Raw genomic sequence first — 13,245 nt, forward strand, 5'->3', positions numbered from 1 at the left:
CACTCCATGTCACCTCAATACAACGGCTTATTTCATTGGTTTACAGGAAAAAGAGCAGCCACTCACCGTTTAGATTTAATCCTCTTAGCAACGCCATCTGTTTGAAAAGTTTGGAACCGTTTCTTATTTTCCACACGCACTGAATATTCTGAACCCGCAGGGAGCGCTATAAAACAACGTTGTTTTAAAAAAAAAATTGCACCTGACATTTCTCAATTTTAATTTTAAATGTTTATAAATATATTTTAGCGGTATTTTATGATTTGTAAAAAATATGTGATTTTATTGTTTATAAAATACGAGTTCTTACTAAACTTTGCTAAAAAGATTCAGAAACAGGCGGGCACCAGTATGTGAGGCAGCTGTTGTGCTGGACCAACCTAGGCCTGACATTATTTTTTTATTCAAGGTTTTGTTTTACTGGGAATCAAATGAAAAGAACAAAATGTAATTCAGATAATTATTTTATGTACATTGTCATAAGAATATGTAAATATCAAAATAATCTCACACACACACACGCACGCACGCACACACGCACACACGCACACACACACACACACACACACATACACACACACACACACACACAAACCACTCTGACATCAGTGCTGGCCTACAAAAGACTTTTCCCTTTAATAGCTCAGCCAAACCATCCAACCCACAACATGAGAAAGTTGAGTCTGTGAGCAATTAAAAAAACATTAGGTCTCCACAAGCTACGCAATCTGTCCTGTTCCCATGCTTACTGTATTCTGCATATGGAAATGGGACAGCGCTCAAAACAGTTATATAATCTGAGTAGGATATGAAAAGCCAAAATGTCCAGTTACAGAGTTTTGTGTAATTCTATAAAAGTATGAATAAATAGAGGAAAACACCTTTTCACTTTACCTTTCACCTTCCCACTTTTCTGAGGGAGATAGACAGGACCACGAAAAGCACTTTTAACAAGCTCATGGGATTTCTGCATGTTTTGCATCACCTGCCTGCCAACTGTCTTCCTGTGTGAACCACATTGATGTTTCCTCTTAGACTCTTATCTATTACAACTCAGGTGGAGGGAAGGCTCCTGAAGACAGACAGACAGGAAGGCAGACAGGCAGACACAGGAAGGCAGACAGATAGTCAGACAGACAGACAGACAGACAGGAAGGCAGGCAGTCAGACAGACAGGCTGGAACTGAATGTAAATGGTCTACATCTTAATCACATGAGAGAGAGAGGTTTGGGTTCAACCTTAACCCACAGAAACAGAGGTTGGTAGCCAAGCCATAGAGAAGGATAGAGGACTCAGTTCAAATTGATTTCAAAATCAGAAAGTTAAAATTAAAAGGACATGTTTTCAATGGCTCCTTCCAATTTAATTCCTCATAAATGGACCCCAACTCTAAATTAAGTCTAATTCAGTTGTGATGGATGTATAAGGAGACAAATAAGATATAATATACAATAATATGCATTATAAAATCTGATTGACTAAATAGGGTTTGAAGACTCATTATGCAAGGGATAAAATGTTGTTCTATTTGGCTAAATATTCATTTAAAAAATATTTTTTGACATCAGTTTTATAAGCACATTAACATAATGTATATGCCCAGGGAATAACCATATTATATTTATACATTATGATAATACATTATTAGGCCTGTGGCCTTGTTCCTTCTTACAATGATGAGGTTTGCGGTTTTATTTTAAGGTAAAAAAATTTTTTGTTTAACATTAATTTAAACATGGAAGCCAAGTTGAGACCAATGTCTTTTTTTACAGTTGAGCCCTGTGTAAGATAAACTACATTTAAAACAAAAAAGACAATGAAACACATGGATAGAAACACACACATTAAGAGAGCTGGTCACAGTAAAAAGGTATTGTGCTAGACATTTGGACTGCTTTATAGGCACCAGGGTTTTGTCTGCAAGGCATTTCATGAGTGTCAGGCATGGTAGCCAGAAGCTGGTTCACCTCAGAGTTAGGTAAGTCTTGTGTGTCTGATGACTGCTGTTTTTCCTGTACATTTTTGTGGTGAGATGGTTTGGAGGTTTCCCCCAGACTGCCCTATATACAAATATCCATCAGTTTGTGTCCCTCCAACAAGTCAGGATATTCCCTGGCTATGAAAAGTCGGTTTACAAAGACGTGTATTTAAACTTTTTGGGCCCCATTACTGGAAACAGATTTATAGTCTTAGACTAAGAATCACTCTCAATTGGAAATCTTCATCAAGCCATTATTTCTGTCCAGGACTACGCTTAATGAGTCCCGGGAAACCGGCCCCACGGGAGGGCCTTCATATGATGCGTTCGTGTCGCCCCAAATGAAGACAGAACAATGCTTGGTCTATTCAGTGAATGACCAGAGTTTATTCAGATTCATGGTTACAGACAGATTGATATAAATACACATGGTGATGAAACACGAGACACCACAGGATGTACAAACTGAAACCTAGAAAATCAAACAGGGGCACAAGACAATGTATCCCCAGTGGCACACTAACCCCTACATTTGGGGCCCTACTCAACAGTGCCCCAACACAAAATGTTTATATTATATTCCCTCCCAGTAGGGGACTAGAGGAATACTGTAGCGTAACACAACGAGGGCATTATATTGGTTAATACAAAGGTGATGTCAGTTGCCCTGCTCCAATCCTGTTGCCATGACAACAAATGCACTTGACACATTGAACAGGTGAGCAGGACAACATTACCATCTGTACAAGCAACTTCAACTTCTCCTCAATTTGCATAACTAGAAAGTCCTTAGGCAACCAGAGATCAACTTACAATATGCTAATTGGTAGAATATTTCAGAGACCCAAAAGGTAGTCTTTCCTTCGAGATTAAGTGAAGTAAAAATGAACACAAACATAACAAACAAACATTTAAAGACAATATATTATAATACATATCATTTCAGGAATACATTATTCTGCCTAACAACATACAGACTTCGACCTTACTATCCAAAACTGCTTAAAACATACATGTTCATATATTTTGGACTTTTTTTTAACATAAATAATTTTATTATCAAACATAAAATAATCTACTTTGTAGATAATGAAAAAGACCAACATTACAGTGTCACGTTCAGGTGGAAATCTAGTAGATATCCGTAGAAACCAGTAGATACCAATGAAGACAAGAACCAACCTGGACTGCCCTTTGAACCCAGGCTAGGACATTGGTCAGCCCATAGTAATGAACCCAGGCTAGGACATCGGTCGGCCCATAGTAATGTTAATGAATGTGGTAAAGCATCAGCCATGAACCTAAAGAAACACCTGAGCAGAGTTCCAACATGCTGTCTTCAGGCAACAAAAGCGTAAAAGAGGACTGCAGCCCTGAAAACCAGATGCTCCTGTTTTGATCTGGGGACTCAGTTGACTATAGTAAAACATGTTACTAACCCCGGAAAACAGACGAGATGATCACTTCCCTTTTAAGAATATTCATTCATTATTGACTGTAAATATATTACACAAACCTTCAGAGATAGAACATGGCCAGGCTGCTGTTAATGGGGCTTCTGGCTCTACAGCAGGGGTGTTCAACTCTGACCCGCAAAGCCAGATCCACTTTATATTTTCATTGTTAGAAACACATTTAGATCGGGGACACCAGGTGGGTGGCATTAATCACAGGGTAAAGCAGAAAAGCATCCAGCTCCGGTCCTCGTAGGGTAACAGTTGAATACCCCTGCTCTGGAGCAACGAAGCCATGAGTCAATAGTACAGGAGTGGGTGCTACACTGATTACTAATCTACAGTAAATCACTGGCAAAGGTTGGCAGAAGCTCAAAATGCATGACACAGAGGTTTTTGGTTTATGACATAACTAAGGACCTGCTCCCCATCCCCTTCATGCCCCTCCCACCACACATCAATCAAGTCTGAATTCAGAGTTCTCATAGGCTTATAGCCCGCCCACCACATATCAATCAAGTCTGAATTCAGAGTTCTCATAGGCTTACAGCCCGCCCACCACACATCAATCAAGTCTGAATTCAGAGTTCTCATAGGCTTACAGCCTGCCCACCACACATCAATCAAGTCTGAATTCAGAGTTCTCATAGGCTTACAGCCCGCCCACCACACGAAACCCATTCATTCACCAACTCGGTCTAAACAACATATTACACAGGAGAAAACAGATATGTAGCAGCTTACAGCGCATGGTGTTCCTCTGGTAGTGCCTTATCACAGACAATCGTTCATGGTTACAGTATCCCTCAGCCCTTTACTACAGAGGAATATATAAAACCTTATCATCTTAAAACACACCTTCCAGTTAAAATATGGTTTTGTTTAAAAAAACATGCCACTGTCTCTGAAAAAAAATTCAAAATATCACTGATCCGTGTACACATAATAACCGATCGCTAATTCAGATACTAAGACAATCAGCCTATTGCTTGTATATGGCATTATACACAAGTTTAAATGTATGGAATGTGTACACACACACACATACATATATATACACACACATATGTATATATATAGGCACATAGAGAATATTCAATATGGTGTAGCTAATGGAACTGTAACATAGGCCAAGCCAGCCAGTCTCGCCTTACGAACTACAGCCCCTCCTTTCCATAGCAATGTAGTCCCTCCCCTCCAATCCATATCAATGTAGCCCCTCCCCTCCTCTCCATAGCAATGTAGCCCCTCCCCTCCTCTCCATAGCAATGTAGCCCCTCCCCTCCTCTCCATAGCAATGTAGCCCCTCCCCTCCTCTCCATAGCAAGGTAGCCCCTCCCCTCCTCTCCATAGCAAGGTAGCCCCTCCCCTCCTCTCCATAGCAAGGTAGCCCCTCCCCTCCTCTCCATAGCAAGGTAGCCCCTCCCCTCCTCTCCATAGCAAGGTAGCCCCTCCCCTCCTCTCCATAGCAAGGTAGCCCCTCCCAACCTCTCCATAGCAATGTAGTCCCTCCCCTCCAATCCATAGCAATGTAGCCCCTCCCCTCCACTCCATAGCAAGGTAGCCCCTCCCAACCTCTCCATAGCAATGTAGCCCCTCCCCTCCTCTCCATAGCAATGTAGCCCCTCCCCTCCTCTCCATAGCAATGTAGCCCCTCCCCTCCTCTCCATGGCAATGTAGCCCCTCCTCTCCATAGCAATATAGCCCCTTCCCTCATACTACACAATCCTACGTGTATATTCAACATGGCATTCCCTAATGCAGTGCACTACTTTTGACCAAAGCCCATAGGGAATAGGGCGTCATTTGGAACGCATCCCTTAACACATTGTTCTCTTACCCAGTAGTGTGTGTGTGTGTGTGTGTGTGTGTGTTGGTGAGTATACAGTCCAGTGTGTGTGGCCTAATAAAGAGCCGGGTCGTTGTAGGAGCTGGAGCTGGGGAACGTGGGGCAGTGCTTGTTCCAGGGAAGTGTTCCGGAGAAGTCTGCTGTGGGGAGGCTGAGCGTGCTGGAGCTCTTCAGACGGTTCTTCAGACCCCAGGACAGAAAGGACCCCTTCTTGGAGACCTTGCGACCCTTGGGGCTCTTGTCGTGGTCATCGAAGGCAAGGCAGATCATGGAGTAGGTCTTAGGGAGACCCCCACAATATGTGGCACTTTTGGTGGGCTGGGGGGAGAGAGAAGGAGGAGGGGTGGAAGAGAGAAGCTGAGAGAGGGATGGGGCAATTTTCTATTAAGTTCAGTGTGTTGACAATGAAGTAGATTCGTCATGCTCTACATAGAGTAGGTTTCTGTGCAGAACATATCATTTAAAACAGTAGATACACTTCCCAGCAGTAGAGACAATTTCCATTTGATGAAGTGAAAGAAAAATACATTTCCGTGGGATCAGTGGTGTGAAATTCCCTTAAACAATAAGAACTCCTTGTGAAAGCTGAGAGTTTTGCAGCGTTGATAACTTGATGCATAGAGGCAATTTATCTGCCATCACCTTTCAGTCGGAACTTAGAAAACAGATAAGGTGACCTTCAAGTCTTTCTATAGAAACCAATAACCACTTCCCAGGGTTCCTAATGAGCCAAGGACAGACAGTGGGAGGGTCTTACCATGGGCTGGCTGCTGTCCATCAGACTGACAACGCGGATGTCGATTCCTTCTTCATCCACGTCCTTCAGCAGCCGCATCACTTCGCTCACGCCCATCCACTTACAGTCGATGTCCCCGACCGCAACAATATAGTCCCCTTCTTTCAGTCCGTCGACCTGGTAACAAAAGATAACATTAAGTCCACAAACAGCAGGCAGAATGACTAGGGCTGAGCAAGGGGCAGTCCCAGATATACGACTATTCTGTTATATCTGCAGCCAGATGAAAGCAGGTTGACCTTTCCCCATTGGACAAATATTGACAGTCTGGAATGTACTGGGAGGCCAGCAGATGCTTTGTCCTGATTCTGTTTCCATTAAAACAGGAGGCATTCACCAAGCTATTCAGTTTTACACTGACATTAGATTTTAGTCAGTCAGCAGACACTTCTATCCAGGAAAACTTATGGTCACTTCAGCTTAGCTGGAACCTAGCCTGCATCACCAAGTCAAGTACATATTTCTTCGGCCGTATCAATGAACACAAGACAATGTTTATTGTGAGTGAAGGTGGTGGTGTAATAGAAGTGGAGGGTACAGAAGTCAAATTTCAGTCTCTACAGACCAAGGTCAACTAGTCCAACCTCTATACAGGACAAACCTCCCCGTACTCCTGTAGGAAACAACAAGGCGTCCTGCTTGAACTGTGCCAAGGAAACCGAGGAGGAACAATCGATGAAGTACAGGTTTAAATCTTATTTAATGCATTAGTTATAAAGGAGTCATGACGGACTCGGCAGCCTGACCCCTCCCCCAGTAACCAGTAGTACGGTACACTCCCAGCAGCCTGACCCCTCCCCCAGTAACCAGTAGTACGGTACACTCCCAGCAGCCTGACCCCTCCCCCAGTAACCAGTAGTACGGTACACTCCCAGCAGCCTGACCCCTCCCCCAGTAACCAGTAGTATGGTACACTCCCAGCAGCCTGACTCCTCCCCCAGTAACCAGTAGTACGGTACACTCCCAGCAGCCTGACTCCTCCCACAGTAACCAGGAGTATGGCAGAAATGGTTAATGGAGGTGTCCTGTAAAGTTAGTTCTCCCCTAACATCAGGTTGCCTTTCCAAAACCCTTCCCCAGTAATAATTATTACTAACAGTGGGGGGGGGGGGGGGGGGGTCTAGAGGAGCATGATGGGAACAGGCGGTTCTCCTCTGAGTGTGGGTTCTACTCACAGCGGCGTGGCAGAGAGGATCCAGGGAGGTGATCTGAACAGGTGGTTCTCCTTTGAGGGTGAAGCCCATATCTCTGTCCTCCAGCTTCAGCCTGACAGTACGAGGTGCAGTCCAGTGCTGCTTAGCGGAGAACACGCTCAGGGGACCCTGGAGGTCGATGGAGGAAACACAGAGATGCACAGGTTGATGTGGAATCTCAAAAATAAAACCCCGGAATAATGGGAATTTTGTCTCACCACCACTATTATTTATTCACACAAAGAGTTAATAGCTTGTTATACTATTTTAAAAGTATAAACTATATTAACACTTCCTCAGAGATGTAGTGTAACACATTAAGACCTTGAACTAGTGGACCATGTATTACAATCACATGTTTCGAACCATCCCACCTCTCGGAGGTTCAACCTATTCCCTGGTTAAACATCTGTTCCCACTGTACAGTCATCCCACCTCTGAGGTTCTCAGCCTATTCCCTGGTTAAACATCTGTTCCTCACACCACACACAGCGGTAAAGACGACCACACTTGATTTACACGAGTGTTCCACATCACTCACTCACACACTCACTTCCCTTGACAAAAGTGCAACCCTGTTTCCTAAAAAGTAAAAAACAAGAAACCAGGCAAGCCTAGTTCAGCCGGCCTGCAATAAAAAGTGCTGATCGTCGTTGCCCTCCAAAGATTCAGATTCGGTTCACCCTCTTGACATTATATAATTCTGTAACGCATTAACATCACATTAACATCAATTTCTTATTAACTTTACCTCCACCACAAATAGCACCTATGAACTGTATGGCTTTTGCCACTGGCTGTTTTTACCGCTTATTAGCCATTCGTGAATGACATTGATACAGTAACTACTGTGACTATAACAGACATTTTCTCCCAGTGAAAAGAAGAGAGATTCGTGTAGTCAGCAAAGTGTTTGTCTATCCTGAACAAATCCTGAGACATAATTCAAAAATCCACCAGAAATAGTCGCAATATAACAGTAAACAGTTTAATTTTAGGCTCCCCATAACGTAGCTACTGAAGGTTGTAGCCAGCAAGGTTTTTATCTCTCCTGAACAAATCTTCTTTTGCCACTTTAACAGCAAATTAGCCATTCGTGAATGACATTGATACAGTATCTATCAATATAGGTGACGAAAATACTTTTTCGTCAAGTGAAAAGATGAGTGAATCGTGTAGCCAGCAACGTTTGCCTATCCTGAACAAATCCTAATATCCACCAGAACTACTTTAGGCTTCCTTTTACATAACTACTGGAATTAGTTTCTCTCTGTCCTGAACAAATCCTAAGGCATAATGTGTTTTGACTGTGACGGGAGTGGAACGCATTGCCTTCTCTGGGCCCAAGCTCATTTATAATGGACTGAGGCGAAGTGGAAAACTGTCCTGTGGTCTGACAAATCAAACTTTGAGATTGTTTTTGGGAAATCACAGACGCCGCTTCCTCCAGACTAAAGAGGAGAGGAACCATCCGGCTTCAGTGCAAAAGCCAGAATCTGTAATGGTATGGGGGTGCATTAGTGTACATGGCATGGGTGACTTGCACATCTGTGAAGGCACCATAAATGCTGAACAAATATACAGGTTTTGGAGCAACATATGCTGCCATCCAGACAATGTATTTTTCAGGGAAGGCCTTGCTTATTTCAGTAGGACAATGTCAAACCACATTCTGCACTTATCACAACAGCATGGCTCTGTAGTAAAAGAGTCCGGGTGCTAAACTGCCCTGCCTGCAGTCCAGACCTATCAGCCATTGAAAACATTTGGCACATTATGAAATGACAAATACAGCAAAAGAGACCAGAACTGTTGAGCAGCTGCAATTCTATATCAAGTAAGAATGGGAAAACATTCCACATTCAAAACTACAGCAATTGGTCTCCTCTGTTCCCAAATGCTTACAGCGTGTTGTTAAAACAAGAGGTGATGCAACACAGTGGTAAAGATGCCTCGGTCTCAACTTTTCTGAAACGTGCTGGCCTCGAATTCTAAACGGGCCTGTATTATACCCAAAAACAAAAATAAATCTCAGTTCCGACATTTGATATATTGTCTTTGTAATATGATTAAGTGATTTGCACATCATTGCATTCTGTTTTTTATTTGCATTTTACACAGCGTCTCAACTTTTTTGGAAACTGGGTTGTAGTTGAAGGGTAAATAGGTGCCAGAATATTGCACCACACAGGGAACAGGGTTTAAAGGGGATTTACTCACCTACGTCATTTGAAATGTTCTGAAAGTTTGAATCAGACTGAAACGTGTAAAAATCTGAAATGGCCCCCTAATCCCCATCTACTTCCCTACCAGTGTGCATAGAGCACATGTCAAATGTCGAGCCTTATATTGAGGCTGACCTTTAGGGTCCTCTAGTAGCGTAACACCTCTCCAGGGTTAAAGTTAGTCCTGCCACAGTAGCCTTACTGGGCAGTATTCAGACAACAGCATAACAAGCTCTGGCTGTCCACAACTTTTCTGCATTTGACAGAATTTATTCTGTGGACACAAATCCAGAGCACTGTGATGCTGATAGCTGAATACATCATAAATAATGTAGGTAATGGGGTGGTTTGCCGGGCACACATTAGCTTTAGTCCTCAACCAATTTTTTCTGGAAGGGACCGGGCTTAAACTGTGTCCGTCAAACTGGCCCTGTAGTGTTAGAGGAAGAATTAGTAGCCCACATACCAGCCGGTGGAAAAAGTCTGTGACTTTCACCTTTGTTGACACGGGCATTTCCATCTCCGCCTTGTGGTCCGTTTTAGCTGAGAAGGGAGGAAAAAAGGCTTTATCAGGCTGCATTTGTTTGTTATCACCACACAGCCTCCACTGGCATGTAAAGAAGCGCATTGCAACATGACAACATGCAAATACTAAGCAATTACAGTCCATGCATTCATAGTGGTTTTCTCTGAATGAACTGACTGTGAAGTCACTGAACAGCTTGTTTACGAGGTTTACCACATTATAAATGGAAAAATTTACATTTCTGTCAATGTTTTTATGAGCAACACATAATAGTTATGAAGAAATATTTCTAGTTTTACAGTGCTCATATTTCCACCCAACAGTTGTTAATGAAAATCAAGAACCTTGTCTCTGATGACAATGGAAAAACAAAAACCATGGCCAAGAGATGTACTTGTAGAACAACTACTTCCTGAAATTACGGTTATTGGAAAAGCGGATATGATGTTCAGCAGAGATGTTAAGCATCACAGCAGCTAATAAGACCTCCTGCCCACTCACAGATGATGTCCGGTGCCTCCAGGTAGTCGGTGAACTCGTCTTCCTGGTCGTTTCTGGTGAATTTGGCCAGGGAGCGTTTGTGGCTAGCCTGGAGGATCTCCTGAAGCACGTCCAGCTTTCGGAGGTGACGACAAAGGCCATGGATCCTGAGGGCCTCCTCATGGCCCATCACAGCCCGACGCAGGTGGGCCTTACCTGGGAAGGACGGGGGTAGCAGGGGTGTCTAAATATAGCACCTATAACCTCCAACACACAGCAAGACCTGTGCTATTGTAGCTGACACAGACTAGTAGAGGGTATTGGACCTGTAGTCTCTGGGCCTACGTCAGTCAGTGTGTAGGACTGACCTACGTCAGTCAGTGTGTAGGACTGACCTATGTGGCGTCTGTCCTCTCTCTTTCTGAGGATGTCCAGAGGGGAGCGGCCATCCAGCATGGAGTCATAGACCTGGGACAGAGTCTTCTCCTGCAGGTCTTCATCATCTTGGGGACTCACTGGGAACAGCACAGGCAAGGCGTAAAGACACTATCAGTGACTCCCTTTTAAACAAGCTAGCAAAAATGTCAGGGACATTCCCAGCATTCCAACCACATCTTTCCTGGGAAATCCTGGGAATTATTGGAATTTTACCATGTTTTAGCATGACCTAATTCAACACTATGACTTTGTCAAGGTGCAAGTACTTATTGTCACTGGCTCACGGTAGACAGAGAAAAGGGAAATATCTTCGTTTATAAATAAACAACAAAAAGAGACAAGACAAAATGCACTCCCTCCTGTCTGCCTACAGAGGGACCTCATTAGGACATCATTAGTGTATCCAATTCTACAGATTCAAAACAAAAACATTCCTCCATGACTTGGGGTTAACAATCCCCCTTTTGAAAGGCCCAGGGGAGCCAACTTGGATCGAAGTATTCATTAATTGGTTCTAAGTTAGTGGGTTTCATTCAGTAAACAATGTATTACTGGCAATGACCGACCCTGGTAGCTTCTGCCCCAAAACCCAGTTGAATTTTACATAACCCCCCCTCCCCCCCCCATCCCTTCCCCCTTTACCTCAGAAGGTTGGCGACCGAGGAAGATTATAGTTGACCTCTGAGGCAGAGGCGGCGGAGAGAAAAACTGGACCCAAATGGCACCCTATTTAGTACACTACTCTTGACCCGAACCCACCGGGTATAAAAAAAAAAAAAAAAGGGTGACATTTGGGACGCCCTAGTGGCTGTTGGCTGGCTGCCTTCACTAGAGGACTGATCTGCCCTGTGGCTGGGGGACGCGTTGTGTTTAAACAGCACAGACGTCTCATACACGGCTGTTCCCCGGAGGATTTGGGTGCTTCTACATAACCAGGACGGCCCAGATTAGATGTACAGCACAAAACAGCACCCCATTTCCTGTTCAGTGCACTTCTTCCTTTCTCCTTCCTCTAAATAACACAGAGAGAGATAATTGGCTTGACTCACGCTGGTGGTCCAATAGGGCGGTAGCCACGAAGTAGTGTGCCAGGGACCGGTAGTGATGGGTCTTAACCTGGGCCATGGTGGACCAGAAGAAGGGGACGTTGTCTTTAATGGGCGTCTGGCTCATGGACTGGTGCACCTGGTCATAACTGTCTCCCACCTGAGAGAGGACAGAGGTACTGTTAAAGGTCAACACACAGTCAAACTGATCCCTATGTAGTACAACACTGTAGACCAGCCTATTCCCTATGTAGTACAGCACTGTAGACCAGCCTAGTCCCTATGTAGTACAGCACTGTAGACCAGCCTAGTCCCTATGTAGTACACTACTGTAGACCAGCCTAGTCCCTATGTAGTACAACACTGTAGACCAGCCTATTCCCTATGTAGTACAACACTCTAGACCAGCCTAGTCCCTATGTAGTACACTACTGTAGACCACCCTATTCCCTATGTAGTACACTACTGTAGACCACCCTAGTCCCTATGTAGTACACTACTGTAGACCATCCTAGTCCCTATGTAGTACACTACTGTAGACCATCCTAGTCCCTATGTAGTACACTACTGTAGACCAGCCTATTCCCTATGTAGTACAACACTGTAGACCAGCCTATTCCCTATGTAGTACACTACTGTAGACCATCCTATTCCCTATGTAGTACACTACTGTAGACCATCCTATTCCCTATGTAGTACACTACTGTAGACCAGCCTATTCCCTATGTAGTACACTACTGTAGACCATCCTAGTCCCTATGTAGTACAACACTGTAGACCACCTTATTCCCTATGCAGTACACTACTGTAGACCATCCTAGTCCCTAGGTAGTACACTACTGTAGACCATCCTAGTCCCTAGGTAGTACACTACTGTAGACCATCCTAGTCCCTATGTAGTACAACACTGTAGACCACCTTATTCCCTATGCAGTACACTACTGTAGACCATCCTAGTCCCTAGGTAGTACACTACTGTAGACCATCCTAGTCCCTAGGTAGTACACTACTGTAGACCATCCTATTCAGTCAGTGTGTCTGAACCCAGGAAAGGCATTTGCGGCGGTAAAGCAGTCCTCCAGGCATTACCCGTCGGGTACTTCTGACCTATGATGTCATCATGTTACACGAGGACTTTCACTGTTCTCTACCCCAACGCATCACAGCGGTGTATTGATACATGAGACTGAAAGGGACATTCAAGCCTCAATGTTAATGGAGGGAACTTTTACTGCAGAAGTTTCCTACTTAAAAATGCA

The 13,245-nt window shown here is 43.9% G+C and overlaps 1 protein-coding gene across 2 annotated transcripts in view; it reads right to left on the reverse strand.

Annotated features, from left to right (window-relative positions):
* Window positions 1–4,973: 4,973 nt before the first annotated feature.
* Window positions 4,974–13,245, reverse strand: part of rhpn2 (rhophilin, Rho GTPase binding protein 2) — a 32,216-nt gene continuing 23,944 nt past the window's right edge. Inside the window, exons 9-15 of one of the 2 annotated variants that reach the window (XM_010864753.5) lie at window positions 11,990–12,146; window positions 10,898–11,017; window positions 10,524–10,718; window positions 9,963–10,039; window positions 7,254–7,400; window positions 6,040–6,195; window positions 4,974–5,600 (exon numbers count right to left, since the gene is read on the reverse strand). In XM_010864753.5, the coding sequence (XP_010863055.5) occupies window positions 5,337–5,600; window positions 6,040–6,195; window positions 7,254–7,400; window positions 9,963–10,039; window positions 10,524–10,718; window positions 10,898–11,017; window positions 11,990–12,146 (1,116 nt within the window). In that variant the 3' untranslated portion in view covers window positions 4,974–5,336. The remainder of the gene's footprint in view (window positions 5,601–6,039; window positions 6,196–7,253; window positions 7,401–9,962; window positions 10,040–10,523; window positions 10,719–10,897; window positions 11,018–11,989; window positions 12,147–13,245) is intronic. The other variant, XM_029114287.2, reaches the window with a different exon arrangement.

This window comes from Esox lucius, chromosome 17, assembly GCF_011004845.1.
Source record: "Esox lucius isolate fEsoLuc1 chromosome 17, fEsoLuc1.pri, whole genome shotgun sequence".
NCBI classification, from domain to species: domain Eukaryota; kingdom Metazoa; phylum Chordata; class Actinopteri; order Esociformes; family Esocidae; genus Esox; species Esox lucius.